The sequence below is a fragment of the Rhea pennata genome, chromosome 8 (genome assembly GCF_028389875.1).
Source record: "Rhea pennata isolate bPtePen1 chromosome 8, bPtePen1.pri, whole genome shotgun sequence".
NCBI lineage: Eukaryota > Metazoa > Chordata > Aves > Rheiformes > Rheidae > Rhea > Rhea pennata.
In genome coordinates this window covers 31,134,867-31,152,888 of record NC_084670.1, presented here as the reverse complement: position 1 = coordinate 31,152,888, position 18,022 = coordinate 31,134,867, and the positions used below count along the sequence as shown (strand labels likewise).

General features: G+C 48.7%; 1 protein-coding gene across 9 annotated transcripts in view; it reads left to right on the top strand.

Moving 5' to 3' along the window:
* RASAL2 (RAS protein activator like 2) overlaps positions 1–18,022 on the top strand; it is a 129,708-nt gene that overhangs the window by 68,539 nt on the left and 43,147 nt on the right. For 8 of the 9 annotated variants that reach the window (XM_062582076.1, XM_062582074.1, XM_062582077.1 and 5 more), the window contains one exon: positions 7,373–7,479. In XM_062582076.1, coding sequence (XP_062438060.1) covers positions 7,373–7,479 — 107 coding nt within the window. Of the gene's footprint in view, positions 1–6,453; positions 7,214–7,372; positions 7,480–18,022 lie in introns of those variants that run through there. The other variant, XM_062582078.1, reaches the window with a different exon arrangement.

Below are 18,022 nucleotides of genomic sequence, written 5' to 3'. Positions count from 1 at the left end.
TGCCTAGTTTCTCTCTGGTCAGTAGGGCAATTTGTACGTGTATTTGCATGGATTCAACAATTTTTTTTCCACTGTAGTGCTCTCAGCATGTTTTGAATATTCCTCTCTGGCACATTTGCAACTTATCTCAAACACTGGTTGTCCTGGAAAATTCAGACAAGAGTTTTTTGAAAGATTTTTGAAAAGCTCTAAAACACAAGAGCCACATTAAGATGGAGAAGGACACATTTAAGAAGTTATTCACTGCCTTTCTTCTGCCTGTGGCAAGCTTTAAAAGGAGACTGACGCTGCTTCCCTGCTGCAGTCCTGGAGAAGGTTTTGTCTGTTTTTTGCACAGCGAGAGTTTTCAAAATTAAAATAAGTGTCATGGAGGAGTGGGTTGGGGTTTTTTGGTTATATTTTTTTTTGTTTGTTTGTTTGTTTTTTTGAGTGATTGAAAGCGGACATTTGCAAAGGATGTAAATAGAGAGGTGATTTTTGATGCCTGAGTTTGATATTGGAGAGCATTAAAGCATTCAAATGTCAACCAGTGCAGCGGTTAGGAGATGCGGCTAGATAAAATCCTTCTTGGAAATGGGGAGCAAACGGCTGACCGTGAGCGCAGTTAGCCGTTGGGATAGGCTGACCCTTCGCGGTGGCCGTTCAAATTGCACACCTTTCTCCTAGAGGTGTCTTTATTCACGTATAAATAGTGTCGGACAGGTGAGAGGCGCTGGGTGCCGTTCTAGGGGTGTTTCAAGCAAATCAGATTAGGTGACCGCGATGATTATTGCTGCTTTCAAATTTGATGATTTTGCTATTGCTAAATGCCAGGGGTTCGTCGGCATTTGAGAGTCGCTCTGAATTTTCTGGGTTTTTAGTTGTAGTGTTTTAATGACTTCTGAGGAGGACTTTCCCGTTCGCCCTTCTCTTCTGCTGCACCTCTCCGCTGCGCAGCCAGGTGTCCTGCGGGATGCTGTGGCCTCTCTCTAGCCATTAAACCGCACCGAAAGAGGCAAGTAGCAGGGAAGGATTTCTGCAGACTTCCTCCCCCCCCCCCCCCCCGCCATGAGTTTCCCCAGGAATATTAATGCCGTGTTAAACAGGAGAACGAGGGGTCCCATGTCCCCTCGTTAACGGTGCATTTCTCCCCCCCCCTCCTTTTTTCTTCCTTTTTTTTTTCCCTTTTCCTTTCCCCGTTTCTGCGTGGCACAGAGGGACGGCGCTGGGGGGAGGCAGCGCTGCCCGCCCGCCCTGCCCGCCCCTGCCTTCCCCGCCGCGCTCGCTTACCGCCTTCTGCAGGGAAGAGGCTTCCGGCTGGAGAATGAGTCTCCTGTCGCCGGGGGATGCGGGCGAGCGGCTGGATAGCAGCGCCGAAGATGAGGAAAGCCTCCTCTCCTTCCTCGGTACGGTAGGGTGCTGCTCCTGTTCTCTCTGACCCTCTCCGGAGGTTGCCGCTTCCACGGGCGCTTAAATCCCTGCAGTCCGAAGTCACCCGACGTTATTACTTTGTGAAAGCTTTTAAACTCGCTTAGAAGCTGCTTAAAATAGTCGCCAAGGGGCAAAGCCCGAGTTGTAAGCGGGCACGTGCCACCCGAGCAGGGCCGGGGAGCGTTCCCGGGCTGAGCAGTGTCGCTGCAAGCCCGGCTTGCAAAAAAAAGGGGGAAAAAAAAGGAAAAAGAAACATTTCAACCCAAGGATGATCAGGTACTTCTGTAGCCTAGAAATTAAATGTAGAAAGCACAGTGCAACAGTTCTGTGCTCTGCTTCTGGATACTAACGCAGTAGTTTATCCGCCCTCGAGTAGAAAATCACTTACTTTGAATATCTTATCTATAGCTCAGCCTTAATGCATCTTCCAACTCTTACAGGTATTAAACAGCATTCTCGCATCGTAGCTGACTGCTGTTCCGTGTGTCCCTCCGAGCTGTTGCTCTGTCGAGCTGTTGTTGCTTGGTTTTGTTCGTTTAGTCTTTTCTCTGTAAACGGTTCCTTCTCACTCCGTGTTTTTGATTGTCCTCAGAATTTGTTTGGTATTGATAGTTTCTAGGCTCTGAACGGTTCAGAAGGACAACTTCACATGCGGTGTGCCCTTTTCCGTTTCCACGGGCTATTAACTCCAGTTGTGGTGGCTCCGGTATCCTTTTTTCCCCAAGAAATAGCGGCTTTTTCCCAAGAAATAGCGGCCACCCTTGTGGATTTTTAGCTGTCAGTCCAGCAGGCAGCCTTCAGTGCGGATGCAGGTTTTGGTTGCCCCCCACCCAGGCAGTGAGCGGGCTCCTGGGGTGGCCGGGCACGTCGCTGTATGCCGTGGCCTTCGTTGGGAGCATCGTGCCCGAAGGGAGCAGGGACGAGGGCATGCGTGGGTCGGGCCCCACCGCCGCTCTCAAGGAGGCTGCTCATTTCCTCTGTTCTCCCACGTTTCCATTTTGTTCGGCACTAAGGGGTCTGCAGGATGTTTCCTGGCCAGCACCTCGAAGCACCAGGCAGTGTTTTTTCAGCCCAGGCTCTGAACGGTGCCGCAGAGGTGAGCTATGTAGCAGAGCACTTTTTTTGGCCTCCAAGTATGTATTTTTGTGTAAAATATTTTTTTCTTAGAGATACTAATTCCCCAATTCTGTCTGTAGCCCACGGCCGCGTTTAAGGTTCAGTGGCATCCTGTAGATGCCTACAATACACTGAGAGTCTCCTTTTTGTGTCCGTAATGGTGATTCTTCCTGCTCAGGGGCAAAATCCTGCCGTCCTGAGCAAGAAGTGCTGAAGCTCAGAGCGGTCTTCTGGCCTGCTGAGAGGAGCAGGGAAGAGCCAGAGAGCTTTGCTGCATTGGAGCGCCGGTCACGTGCGAGAATATCCCGCGAACAAGAGCAAAAGGGCGCTTTGTGGAGAATATCTCAATTTGCAGCCCTGCAGAGAGACGGTTCCTGAAAGCCGTGGCTCGAGGCTGTCGGTTAATAATGAGGATAATAAATATTGATATCATACTCATGTGCGTCTAAGCCATAAGCCTCTGAGCAAATTGCATTGCAGGAACGAGGTAGCGTGCGTCAGCTGAGCCGTGCTAATTGCGTGTGCGCAGTCTCTCCGTGCAGCAAGCACAAGGTAATTTGAATGAGCAGAGGCAGTCCAAGATCGTTAGGAGCTAGCAAGGCCATCAGCATCTCTGGGTCCTGTGCTGAAGCTCTTCGTGTCTGCTGCATGTCATTGGCACGGTGGTCCTGGCCGTTTGTATCTCTGCACGTAGCGTCCAGCGGCGAACGGGGTTTGGGGGCTGACGCGTAAGGAGGTTAAGAGGCACCTTGAACTGCCTGTTCCCGTTTCAACTGGACATGCCCATTATCCAGAGGGTACGTTGGGAAGCTGGGACATGTGTCTGCTTCCCCCTGGCTTGCATATGTGGAGCTGGAGGCTGCCTTGGCGCGGGGGCTTGCCGACGTCGGAGCTGCTGAATGCCACCTCCAGGTTCTCGAGAACATGCCGCAGAAAGTGACCCTGATGGTCAGCACTTGAAAGCTGCTAACGGATGTCTCCAAGGATGCTCGTGCCCTTTCTCCCAGCCTGCTCCATGTATTCATTGGTTTTGCTCGTCTTGGAGACTGTGAGCTCCTGGAGGCTCAGTGGCTTAAAATGTCACTTCAATGACTTCAGCTGCCATGAGGTTGTCTGCTGCATGCCTTCTGCCGTGGGCCCAATGCAATTGCACTTTTCTTAGTGCCAGCGCAACGCAAGCAGCTACCACCAACAGAATTAGCTTCATGTTAATTCAGAGTCTGTGATGTTCACTCAGATCCTCAATCCCCAGTGAAGCACAGTGTCTTCCTTGAAAATCCCTGCTCATGGATGAGAACATCTCTTCTGGTCTTTTTTTACTCCATATCTAGATGTCTCAATAAATATTGAAGAACTATCACAGCAAATTTCAGTTTTCTCCATTAAGATATACCTGGTAGAATTTCCAAGATGTGTTTTGGTCAGAATGCGTTTGGATGTCAGGACATGAAAATTCAAGTCATATTTTTTTTCTGAGTTTGCTTTTTATCTAGGCTTTTTATGTGGGCGTTTAATTACTTTTTTATAATGGTCTGTGAATGGGGCCCGAATCTGAGTTCTCTCTGAGTGAGAAAAATGAAAGAATGCGTACCCCACGAGATAACAGGGACCTTTTTCCTTTTGTAATTTGTTTTCTTATGAGACTTGTTATTTCATTGGGTAGTGCTCATTTGGAAGATGCTCTTCAGACACAGCTCTTCTTCTTGTTCCCTTTTATAAATCTCCCAACGCTTGCTTTCTTGCTGCTTTTTATTTTCTCTGTAATTTTGCCTGCTGGGAGATGTTTTCACCCCCAATTCATTTTATTCTATTTATTTATTTATTTATTTAAGCAGAAACCCTAAGTAAAGAGTGACTGTCCCCAGCAAGATCTTTCTCATTAGCGTTGTCACTTGGCCGCTCGGACACAAGCCTGTAGGGACGACGGGACAGAAACGGTCTCTTCCGCCCGACCAAAGCTGCGAGCGCCGTAACGTTACTCAAGGTGGGCGCAGCGCCGATCCATCGGACATCGCCTTGGGGCGGGGGGGGTTTGCATACTTGTTGCAACGCTTATTGATTTTTTTTTTTTCTTTTTAGAAGGCTTTAAAAGTGAATTAGAGACTCCCTTTTTAATAGGCTCAACGCGGCAGTTTATTTAGACTGAAAGTATTCTCATTAGCAGGCCAGCTGCGCGTTCCCGCCCGTAAAACCAAGCAGAACCAGCGGGTCGGAAAAGAAACTGGAGGAGGCCAAGCCACGGGGATCGCGGGAGCGTCTCGGGAATCGTTATTTACGTGCTGTGCTGGGCGCTCGGCAACTCGCGGTGAGGAAAAAAAATGCCGACGGGAGCAGAGCGAAGAGGCGGCAGCTCTCTCTGGGTCTCTTCTTTTCCCCCGCCCTGTGCAAAGCGAGGGTCCAGCGCGGCGGTTCCCGCGGCCCGGCGGGCGGCGGGGGGATCTGTGGGCATCGCCGCGGCGAAGCGCTCGCCCGGCGGCTGCGTTTGGGGGTCCCGTCTCCCAACGCTACCTGCCCCGGGCGTGCTGCGGCCCGTCCGCGCTTGGACCCGAGGCCCTTGGGTTTGGAAGCGTCGCCCGTAAAAGAAACGGCGAGTCGCAAGAAAGCGCTGCAGGGTTTTCGTTCTGTTAATCTGCAAGACAGCTGTATACCCGGGGATAACCGCTTAAATTACACTTGAATTTGAAAAAAAAAGAAAATATTGCCCAGAGGTAAGTGAACGGCACTAAAAAAATAGTAATCAAGGATGCTTTGCGTAATTCGGGTGCTTTATTTTCTTTAGGTACCTCCCCCTTGCTGGCACCCTCTCAGGGTGCATCGCTGCCCTGTGTGTCCCCCGCGCCCCCAAAACAGTCTTTAAAAGAACAGCTTTGCTTTAAAAAAAGGAAGGGCACGGCTTGCTCGCTGATCCCCGATGCCGGGAGGGAGGCGGCAGGCCTGCCTCGGCGCCGGCCGCGGCTCCAGCGGGCGCCGCCGGTTCCGGCCCGGAGCGCCGGCGCCCTTTGTGAGCCGCGGGCCGCGGTGCTGCGCGGCGCGGGGCTCCCACCGCTCGGCGCCCGCTTCCCCGCGCGCTCCGGGGCCTCTGCCGGCCCGCCGGGATGGAGGGGGAGTAGCATCCCGCCGGAGCCCGGAGCGGGGTGTTTTCCCACCTCCCTCAGCCGCGCTCGGGGGGAAGCTCGTTGCACCAGGATACCGGTTTCCCCCGCGGCGAGGCTTCGCCCGCTGGCAGCCCCAGCGCCTCGAGCCAGGTAGGACGCGGGGCCGGAGCCCCCCGCGGCGCCTCCGAGGTCGTCTTTTCCTCCGGAGACGGGAAGAGGGCACGGAAAGGGTTTGCGGCCGCGGAAGCGGGGCGGTTTGTCCGCAGCCGCGGCGGCGCGTGGCCCCCGTGGGTTTGCAGCTCCGGCACCGCAGCTCGGGCGAGATCAAAATCCTGCGTGCAAAGGCATCACAGGTAACGCTGTCCCTGAAGAAGGTGGGGTTTTTTTTTCCTTTTTTTTTTCTTTTTTTTTCCTTTTTCCCTTTGGTTTTTGCGAGGAGACGGCGGCTCTCGCAGCGCCAGCTGGCCGCGCGTCTCCGCGAGCCCCGCTCCGCCGGTGCCGCTGCCGCTCGGGAGGCCCGGCGCGGTTGCCCGTGGCGGGGGGAAGCCGGCAGCTGGGCGTCTGTTAATAGCCTGGAAGTAACTAATGAGGATGTGCAGCGCGAGCGATTGATTGAGGCGCTGCAGTCCTGGGCGCTGCGCTCCCCCTCGCTCGGCGGCTCTCCGCAGGCTGGGAAAAGGGGGGAGGGAGGGAGGGAGGGAGGGAGAGGCGGCGCGGGAGCCGCTCGCTCCCGCCTGCAAGTAGCACGGATCCCGGGGGCCGGAGCCGGGAAGGGCGGGAGGCGAAATGCCGCCGGCCGGAGCCGCCGTTGCGGCGCGGCAGGTAGCGGTGGGCTCCCCGGCGGGCAGCGGTGTCGTCCCTTCACCGCGTTAAGGATGCCGCGCGCGGCCGGATCGCTTTAAGGCTGCCGACCGAGCTGGAGATGGGCAGCAGCTGCGATAAAGGTATCCGTGTGCTCCGCAGCCGGCTGCGCGTGCCTCGCCGCGTGGGGAGAGACGTCTGTGTGTCCTGCGCGTCCGTTTGCACGGGAGACCTTATTTTGCGTGCGCCGGTGTGCATGCTTTATGGTCGCTACAACCAGATACAAGCATGTCTCGCAGGAATATTTATGCTCGTCAGAGCAGCCCGCATGGATTTAGGATGCCAAAGTCGTATCTTAGTAAGGTCATATTGCCAGAACGAGGAGAGTTTGACCTATATATATATGTATATTTTTTTTTTTTTAAATCTGCAGAGATATGTATGTCATACTCTGCAGGCAGTCGCGAGCCTTCTGATGATCGTACGCCTTGAGCCCGCAGGATGATCGTATAGGACCGAACTTTGACCTTTGTCAAGTCGTGTTCAGCCAGGGCTAAAATTGAGCTTCCCCGTGTCTCGGTTTCGGTCGTCTGTTAATTACTGCATAGCTAATGTGAAAAAAAAAAGGAATAGTGTAAAGTTTTCGGCATAGTAGCTCACGAACAGTAATAGAATACCAAATACCTTTGGGTATTGATCTGCACCAGTTTTTTTATTTTAATTGCCTATTGCCTAGGATCGGGTCGGATTCATAACCTTGAATCTGCGAGTGGAAATGCCGTTGTAATTTAGTAAGTGAATCGGGCGTAGAAAAATAAGCGAGTGTAATTCAGCAGCTTACAATTCGCTGGAAACTTTGCCGAGGCGTCTGTCCTGTGCAGCGTAAAACCCGACTTGTCGCCCACCCTCCTGCGCCCGTTCACCTTCCTTTTCTTTTTTTCTCCTCTCAGAGGTCCCAGCAGAGAGATCTCCTCGCAGACGGAGCATCTCGGGGACCAGCACGTCGGAGAAGACCAACTCCATGGATGCTTCGAACACCTCTCCTTTCAAAGTGCCGGTAAGTGTGCCCTCCCTACCAGCAAGCAATTTTTCCCATCGAATCGGAGGTGGAGTTGGAAATATCATAATATAGAAGCAGACTATGAGAAGGAAGGGGAATTTAGTTAGTATTGCTAATCTGTCAGGAGGTGGTAGTATCAGCTGCTGTATATTACCGGTAATATTTCTGGTAGATCTGTAATTTGCTTATTTGTACTGGATTGATCTAAAGCTGCAAATAGCAGCACATCAGCATTAATGTGGGCAGCAACCTATATAAATAGTTCTGAAGTCACTGCCAGGGTTTGCATTATACATTCAATTTTTGGCTAGGAAAAAATCCGTTAGGTTAGTGATGGCATGTTATTTTTCCTTTGTATCAATGAAATACATAGAAAATTGAGATGGCTTTATGGCTTGCTTGGAAGCTGGTGAAATCTCTGCATGAAGGTTGATTGCTCTTTGCATCTTTTGCGGTGAGTTCAGTTGGCTCTGCATCCAGATGAGACATTTTCAGCTCAAGTCTGGATTTTCTTGTCTGGGTCCATCTCTGGACAGTGTATCCAGAGCAGGAGCACAAAGACCTTTCTAATGTTAGACTGAAGGCAAATGCCTCTCAATTTAAAATGAAGTGTTCAGTAATGTTTTTAACAATAGTTTTTCTTGGTTTAAAATACCTAACTTGAATACTGCATTATACTTTAATATTTCTCCCTATGTGGGAAGAAATCTCTCTCCTTTAAAACCTGAGGGGTGGGGAAAGAAAAGAATTGTCTAGTGAACATTATTTTTTCTTATATTCTCTATAGACATGGGTACCATTTTGGTACCTCAGTCTATATATTCCTGTATTGCTTTAGGTTACATTCATCACTTCTAAGCATACTTCCTAGCTCACTTCAGATCCAAACATGTGTCTAGACTTGTTCTTGAAGTCCTACACTGTGTCATCTTTAAAAATAAAAATAAATAAACAAAGAATTTGACAACAGCTACTTAAATTATAAAAGGTAGGTCAGAGTTTATAGAAAATGTGATCTCTTAAGCAACGTATAAACTCATGGTGTATTGGAATTACAGAGGAGAGCAGAGGGAAGGGCTGTCTCACAACCTGGTTGCTTTCTAACTTCTTTCAATCAGTGTAAGTATAGTGGGTAACCATGTTTAGTCCCTTTTTAGAATCGTAGGATAATTTAGATAGGAAGGGACTTTTGGAAGTCTCTGGTCCACCCCCCTCTTCCAAGTAGGGCCAGCAGATTGCTCGGGACCTTTCTGGTCAGGTTTTGAAAGTTTCTGTGGATGCAGATCCCACAGCCTCCTGGGCAGCCTGTCCTGATATTTGACTGTCATCGTTGTGACCATTTTTTTGGGGTGTGTGTGTGTGTGTGTGTGTGTGTGTGTGTGTGTGCGGAGGCTTTCTCAGAAGTTAAATCTTGTTCTGATAATGTCTGCTGAAAAACTCTGAATCCATTTTCATCTAGTCTGAAAATATCTGAAGTAGCATTTGTATCAGAAGATATTGCTTAGCCTGGAGAATAGAAAGCTCGAGGAGGGAGTCTTATCAGTGTGTACGAATACTGATGGGAGGGAATAAAGAAGGAGCCAGACTCTTCTCAGTGCTGCTCAGTCAGTGGGCACAAAGTGAAATACAAGAAATTCTGTTTAAACATAAGAAAAAACTTTTTTGCTGTGAGAGTGACTTGAGTACAGGAAGAGGTTGCCCAGACGGGTTGCGTAGTCTCCGTCCTTGAAGATACTCAAAACCCAAATGGAAACAGGCCGGAGCAACCTACTCTAGGTGACCCTGCTTGAGCCAGGGAGGTTGGACTCCCTGGATGATCTCCAGAGGTCCCTGCCAACCCCAGCTATTTTGTGGTTCTAAGAAGTGTCCTCCATTGCTTCAGTGATTTGTTTTCTGGATGGTATTTGGGAGAGAGAAAAAATTGTTTGTTCTAGTTGCATGTGAAGTTATCGCAAGAATATTCTGTTATGTCAGATTCTGAGATTTTGATGATCAACTGTGGTCCATATGGTTCCAGGAGGATTTCTGTACTCTGAGAAGATTCAAAAGTCTTAGCAATTCTCATTTTCATTTATGGCAAGTTCTCCATCTTCTTTGTCTTCATCTATAAGTAATTGCCCTAGCCTTTAGATGAGTATATTTGCTGTGCCTTTAGATGTGTGTGTGTGTGTGTGTGTGTGTGTGTATATACATATATATATATATATATACACACACATATACATATATATATATATAGTGGTAGTTTGTCTGACAACTGCAAGCTATATGTCAGAATCATTTACTGACTATCTGTATTGCGTTTTTTATACCTCTCTGTGTGTTTTTATTCATTTTTGTGCATCTTTATGTTGATCATACCTTTAAATATTGTCTTAACATTTCTCAAATTCTTCTCTAATACTTACTAGCCCTCCTCCTCTTCAAAGCAAAAACCTTGCAGAATATTTCTCATGTCCTCTGGCACATTATTGGGGTTTTAAGAATCTCTGGCAAAGAGATTCAGGAAGCAAGCTGTCTTCCTTGGACATAAAGGAGAAAAAATTAGAAGGTATTTCTGCCCCATGTAACTGGTACTGTGCTTCCCTGTCTGTCTAGCCACCTGTATACCCAGGAGCGTAATGCACCCTTCTGCCTTGCAGAGGTACAAGGCTTCTGGCTTAGTAGGCTTGTTCTGAATAATCCATTTATGTGCTGTTGTATGCTGTTATATATACCATTTATATGCCAACTTCTGATCTGTTTAGAAGAGCAAGCTGCAGGTTGCTTAGGAGTACAAATGAGTTCAAACCAGAAGTACTCCAACAAAACCAAAAACTGAAACAGCAGTACACTACAGCTGCTTTCAGCCCTCAAGTCTGCAGTGTAGCTGTCACTGTTTGGAAAAACAAAAGCACAAGTTCCCTTAATACCCATTTTCTAAATGTCTACAATAGATCTCAAAAAATGTATATATTTTTAAGTCATTATAGGCACTCTTATGGCCTTACCTTGAAGCTGTTTGCAGACCACTGATGTGCGACTTCCATGAGGCAGCCAAGTCATGTTACCTGTGCCGGAGAGCTGGGAAAGCCTCAGTGTCACCAAGGAAGAAACATCTCTCCCTATTTTACCATCACTAGATCTGCAAAAATCCACAAATTTAGCAGGTTATCTGAAGTGTGTTATACCTTTTCTGCTCGCTGCTTGAGGTTTCTAGCAGAAGGCACCTTAAGACAGGGGACGACTTAACCTTCTTCCACACTGATGAAGAATTATGCTGAGACTTTCAAAATAAGTTGCATTTGCAGCTTTTTAAGTTTGCCTCTCCGAAAAGCTATTTAAAAACTGCCTCCTCAAGAAGACGGTGACTTCCAGCGTGTTCTGTGCAGTTTTTCCCTCAAACACCAGGCAGTGGTACTCGCGCAGAACAAGGCAGCTGTGATTTGTAATACAGCTAATGGGCCTTTGTCTCGCATTTGGAATTTTGATTCATAACTGCATAATGGCCTTTAAGTGACTATTTCCTTGAGGAGACGTCTTTAAGTAATCTCTGCAGTGGAGGTGGTCAGCGAAGGATTTATTTGAAGGGATGGACACCTAACGCTTGGGAAATTTGCCTTCCTACCTCCTCTGTGTGCACTGGAGGAAAAGGCATTTTATTGTTAAGCTTACTATTGTGTGGGAAGTGTAATCTCAGCAACTATAAACATAATTTGGTTTAGAACTAACCACTGCATGGACCAACATGTCTGATGGGCTTGTTCAATTCATCTCCCACTGATGGGAACAAAACAGATTCTCCTGTCGCCAGTGTTGCACAGCGGACAGCGTAAGAAGCTTATGTGCAGACATAAGAGCTCTCGTGCCTTTTCGTTGCTTTTTCTTCCCTCTTTCCCCAATACTTTTGTCTCTGGTAACATCAGTCTCCATCTAGGATCGGTTGTGTTAGTTGTCATTTGACAACTTCCAAGCACGTCGGTGAGGATTGGTAGAGGACAGAAGGGCACGAAAGATGGGCAAATTGAGGTGGCGGAGCGTGTAAGCATGTTCTCTCACATGTACGCAGATGTATGTTGTTTATAGATGTTGCATTTGTAGGAAAAAGTCCTATTTTTAATAATGAGCATTATTGGACTGAGCAAATAGAAAGGCAGACGGACCTGGCTAGAAGTAGGCATCGTGACGCACGGGTGGGCGAGAGACCAGCTTTCCCCTTCCCACGCACGCTATGGTCCTGGCAGCGTCTCGGGCTCGGCGCATCCCGTTCCCTGCTGCTGCAGGCCGTTCCCCGCCGTGCTGCGACAACGTGCCATGCTCCCCTCTTTGCTCTTCCCCCGGAGACTAGGGTAAATGTGAGATTGTCTAAACCTTCAGACCTTCTGAAGGGCTCGAGGTATTGCTAAACCACTCTGCAGGCTCGTATTGCTCTCATCAACTTTGCTTTTCTGGTATAATTTTGTTAGTGATTTCCTTATTGCAAAGGGTATGTGATTCATCCAAGCGCGTTGGTTATTAAAAAAAAAAAAAAAAAGAAAGAAAAGTCAAGAAGGAAGCAGAGACACAAGTGCAAACAAGATGGGAAAGCCAGCACATAATGTCTGGGGTAAATAAAATGATTTTTCTAGGAACTCTGTGTGAATACGATGGATAGAGTGATGCTTATGGACTGGCTTCCTTGGTTTGTTTCTCGTTGCGCGTATAATTGGATCTGCAGCACTACTGTCTGCCTCTCTGCTCTTTGCGTGCTGAGCGCTGCTAAATGCAAGAGCAGCCCGTGCAGCCGGCCAGAGTGAAGGTCAGAGCCTTATGAGAGCTCGCGGCTGCCCAGCCTCATCTTTTATGCAGCCAGCAAGATGGTGGCTTCTCTGGAGCTCCGCTGCCAGGTTAGGACCACTCTGATCTTTTCTGGCTGTGTGACCGGAGAGCCTACAAGTACATATTTTTAATTCTGTGCTAGTGCCAATGCAGAGATGGCTTTGTAGCCTTGCGTTTCATGCGAGGCGTTTCGGCATCCCTCGTGAAAAATCTGGCCGTGCTCAAACCTGTCCACCCTATTGTTGGATGAACGTTTTCCTTCCGCTTTCCGCTCTGCCTTTTCTCACCGTAACGCGGTGAGATGTTTGTTTACATCCACTTGCACTTTCTTCCTCTGCCTGTGATGGTAGAAGATGGCTTCGTTTTGTTGGCTGTTACTTGAAGGGTTTTGTGTTGGAAGGAAGAAGCGGGTGATCGCTACGGACAGGGTGCCTCATGCCTGCCGTTATTCTGGGATAACGCCGTCCGCGGGACGTTCCCGTTATCTTCCTGCCAAGGCAGAGTTGTTCATTACATCAAATTCTCTGGAGTTGAGTCTAGCGATGAGTATTTCCACAGTGCGTGATACTGGCTGAACTTCAACAGCAGGAACGTACTTCTATTTAGTGTAAACTTGACTGTTTTATCTAATTTCCCTCTGATGAACGTCAGGGAGCTATTGTAGATAGCTTTAAGCACCTGATCACGTTCCAGTCTGTCCTTGGTTTCATAGTTACATGCGTATTGGCGCATTCGTTCTATTCTTCACCTCTAAATCACGGTTTAGTCGAGTTATGCACAGTTTAATTAATGCCCCCTCTGCAAACCAGGCCTTCTGGCCCTTTTATCACTCTTCCTGCTTTTTATTTTTGAAACTCCCTTTGGTCGACTCGCGGAGCCCCACTGTAGAAGTTTGCAGGAATGCACATTACCCAAGTCTGATTGCTCACAACCCCAGGTTATTTGTCGTCCTTGCTGGCCCTTGCTTCACCTCCTGATTTAATATAGCCGAGCGTAATTAATGTACCGTTTAACTTTTCTTCCAGATCATTAACACAGAAGTTAAACAGAACCAGCCACGCCACTACCGCCCGCCGCATCGCTTTGGACTCTTCCCTCGTGTCGTGATACATTATCATGTGTCGTAATTGCCCCGTTCGGCTGTTTCTGCAGCCAGCTCTCGGTTTGGGTCAGCAGTCTGGGTTTGACAAAGCTCCCTTCAATTATTTTTTCTTATAAGAAGGTGGGCAGCAGTGCCGGAAGGCTTCCTGGCTGCTGAAGCGGTGGCGTGCTGGGGACGGAGACGGCGGCAGCCGCGTGCGCCCGGCTGGCGAAGGTGCGGGGCCGGCGCTGCGTCCCGGCGTGCCGCGCTCGTCCCACAGACCGGTCGGACGCCCCGGTAGGCTCGGGTGACCCGTCTCTCACGGTATTTATGGTTTATTGCCCTTGTTTTGCTATTCTTTAGATAGGCTTCTGGCTGTCCTCCCTCAGTCCCGGGCGCTCTTTTGTCTGGGAGCAGCTCCCGGGACGGCAGGCGGATGCGCCCGGGCTGCGGGGCTCTGCCACACCTCTCCCCAGCTATCGGGCAGCTCTTGCTGCTTCATGAATTTTTAAGTACGATTCTCAGTGCCTGGGAAATTTGATTCCTGTAGTCCTTTGGCGTGCATAGCATGCAGAATACATGCAGTCTCCTGATGCCTTTTATTAGTAGTTATATCATCAATGTATGCCTGGTATTGTGCAATCTCCGTTTCTTCCCTTTTCTTGTTCTTAAACTTGTTCATCCTGTTCCTCATCCTTCCTGTGGCAATAGTCAGTTTTTCACTGGAAAGTGGAATTATTCATCTGGCCAAATCTGCAGGGCTGTCCCATCGGGGGGAAAAAATACCTTCCTGATCCTTGCTGCTGATCAGCTTGTGTCCTGAAGCACGACAATTGCTCACTCCTGTTATTTTTAAACCTGACTAATGCAGCTACATATGTTATTCTTCCTTATATAAACATGTAATCCTTTTTTAATCTTGCTGAAAATTTTGTCTATGTGATATCTTGTGGTAGTGCATTGTACCAGCTGATTTACAGATAACACTTATCAGGGGCCCTTTCTCGATGCTCGAATTTGCTACCTCTGACGTGAAATTGCCCCTTGGCCGTGTTACATAACAGGGCGAGCGGGGAGCTTAGGCAAGTTCCATTCTACTTGTTTTTTAAGTCTCTAATCCCTTCTTGCTTTTATTTCAAAACTAAATAATCGGTCTTTGAAATAGGCCTTTTGTAAATCCTCCTCCTCGCTGCCTCTAATGAGGTTTTACATCCTGGACTTCAGTTTTGTTCTGGTTTTTTTGCGGAGAAGAGAAGATCAGCAAAGAGTGATGCATGAGCAGGAAAGTATTTTCACTTGGCTACGTTTTTTTTCCCCCCTTGGTACCTGCTTGCAAACAACCAAAGAAACAAAATTCTCCTTGTGCTGGCAGTGAGCTGCAGCTGGGAGACCTTTGCGGCCCCTCCGATCCAAAAAGTCTCCTTACTCTGAAAATTCAGCCGTCTGCCTGCTGTTTTTGATAACGCATTAATGCTCCTCCTCGAGAATCGTAGAAGTTCGAGAGGCTCTGCGAAGACGACGCGTTCGTCCCCAGAAACGCCCGAGAGAGGTGAAGACGCCGCTCGGCTCAGCCGAGCCTTTGCGCTGCTTCACGCCCGCTTTACCCAGCCCGTTCTGCTTTGAAGCTTCTGCTAATAACGGTGCGTTTTACCGGTGGATAGTTCGTGTTAGTGTTGTATGTAGTTTTATCAGCCCGTGGCTGAATTAACCTTTGACTTTTGAAGCAGCGAAGAGAAGCGTTACTCGTCACACATGGGCTGTTTCCTCCGAAGCGAAGACGCGGCGTGTCTACGGGGAGCAGTCGTCGGCGAGTTGAGTAGCTGGTGTTGCCTCGACTTCGTTGGAGAGTTCAGGTGGTGCTTTACCGAGCTGTCCCCTTCAGCCCAGAGCAAGCATTTCCCAGAGCCAAAGCTGGAAATCATGCACTCTCCCCTTAATTTAATATACGGAGGCATCGGTACCGAAAGGAGTTTGTACCGAGTCTTGTCCCGTTAAATGTGAGCTGTCAGGTCTGTGTCTTGCGTGTCTCGGTGTCTTGGTTTGGGCACCGTTCTTCTACAGCTGGTCTCTCCTTGGTCTCTTTTAAAACACTCCGTGTACACAGCACTGATCTTTTGAAAAAAATCGTTCCGGCTGATCTATCCTAGCCAATATTCTGTGTGTTTTTAATAAAAAGATATTCTCATCATTTCTGACAGTAGGTTAATAGGTTTATTTTTTTTTTCTGTCCTGGGGTGTTTTTTTGAAGGAATTACATTCCCACTGCTTCCAAAATGTTTCCTGAGGGTTCTTAAAGCTCAGACACTTCATCATTATATTGAGGGATGAGAGACAAACAGCAGTGCATTTTGTGTTGGAATAAGTTTTTAGGAGAAATACGTGGACAATAAGAAAAGAAATAAGGGATGTTTTTTGTCTTTTTAGCATTATGAACTACAGTTATTAGAATTGTCAGGGATTTCTCCTATATAGGAAGAAAAATAAAAACTGGTGTGGGGGGTGAGTTTGATGGTATTTGTTACATAAATAAGCTTATATTTTTCCTCATTTCATCCTTTTATGCCTACATTCAGCATTTAAAAGGATTTCCTTTGGCAAATGGAAGTCTGAAAGCTCCGCTCAGTCCTGGCACATGTGAATTTTTCATGCTGGTCCCGAGTTGTCCATCTGTAAGCACCGGCCCTGCAGAAGGTGCCAGCAATGCGCAGGGAGCAAATGTTACAAATTTCTTCTTGTTTTGAGACTCACCATTAATCACGCTCTTTGCTTTAATGATTTTTAGCCTTAAATATATTCTTTGGTTTAATTTTTGGTTTAATCGTCTCTGGATAGCCTTATTCAACCCAAGGCAGCTTATTTGCTTTATTAAAGAGTATGTTACATTTGATTAAACCAAGAAAATCTTTCACTAAGTTTAAAGCAATGCTGATTTAAATTTATGTGCTCCCGCAAAAATGAATATTCATGGTAGCTGTCCGAGTGGGATTTGGAATGACTCGATACAAATGTCTTTGGATCCCATAATAAACTGGGTCAGCTTTGTCTTATTTGCCCTTAAGGGAAAAAAAATTTATTTCATGTTTGCAATTTGAGCAGCCTGAGAGGTACTGGAATGACGCCAAAGTCCACCCGATCTGAATCCCTGCAGTTGGTGGTGTTACCTTTTATGCTGAGAGGTCAGAATATGTGAAAGTGCCTTTGAAAGTGCTTCACATCCTCTACTTGAATTCCAGCAGTGGCCCCAGGAGAAGCCCAAGAGCATCTAGTGATTGCAGGGTTTTGTTTTGTTTTGTTTTCCCCCAAAGGCACTTTTTCCACTAACAGGGCCAAAAAAAAATGCAGAAACGTGGTTAGTGCCTGAGTGACATACAGATAAAAATACTTCTTCCCTTTTTTGACAGCAGCTTCTCCCCCAGCACACTACCTAGATTCATTTTTTGCAGCGTCTTGTATCATGCCTTTTCTTTCCCATTTGATTTTCGATACCGGGAGAGTGCAGCAGTTCTCAGCCCGCTGCTGCGGCAGGGCGTGAGGAGCAGACGCCGGGCTCCCTCCTCCTCCAGCCGGCGCAGCACCGTCCCCGAGGCCGCCCTGCGGCGTCCCGGTGCTCGCCACGCGCGCCCGTTTCTCGGGCCCTGGTGCGTGTGAGCAGGTTTTTTCGCAGAGCGTTCGGGAGAAGATGAGCTGTGCGTGCTGCAGAGATCCTGCACGCGGCCTCGTGGACGGACAGGCTTTTGCTAACACGCAGCCCTCCGAAGCTGCGCGGCGGAGAGGAGCCTGGCCACCCTGCTGCGCTGGCGGAAGGGCTCCTGGGGACATGCTGGAGGCCCCGAGGCTTTGGTGAGCAAATGAGTGCACTTAGCCTTGGAAAGATGTAGATGGATGGATGGATGGATGGATGGATTTCTTTTGCTTTAATACTTGGCTCCGTCATGAAACAAGCTGGCAGGACTCACTTTGTCCTTCATCTGGAGGAGCAGAGGGAGGTGAGCGCGGGGAGAGCGAGCCCAGCCTGACCCGTGAATCGGCGCACAGGACGAGGGCGGGCGTGCAGCTCCAGGAGGATTAGGACGGAGGAGTGAAGCATGTGGAAGAAGAGGGAAAACTAAATATAAAGGGCCTAAGAATAACAGAATGAGGAAAGGTGGAGGGGATTGAAGAAGGATGTGCTTTTCTAAGGAGGTGGTTTTTGGTATTTTAAGGAAAACTGAGGGTATGGGAGGGGAGGCGAGAATTTTCAGGCTAAAAGTGTACAGCCACAGTCGTCTTCTGGTGTGATGGCCCGATTCTTACAAGTTCATTAAACGAACAAGTCGGGGGCAACCTTCTGGCTGAGTCGCCTGGAGCATGTAAAACACTTCTGCTTCGTCAGTGGTCTTGTGCGGGAAGGACAGGAGACTTGGTCCACCCGCCGCGTGCTCAGTGCTGCACGGCGGGAGTCAGCTGTGGGCAGCACCTGCTGCCTGTCCCGGCGCCGCTGGAGGAGCGTCGCCTTGCTCCTGGGCTCACGGCTAGCTGTCCTCGATTTCTGTCCTAGCAAACCGTGGTGCCGGGATGGAGGGCTGGCCCCAACGGGCTGCCGCTGTCGCTAGACCTTTCCTCTGAAGCAAGGCTGTGGATGTGCTGGTTCAGTCTACGACGGAAGAGTGCTCGTTCTGAGCA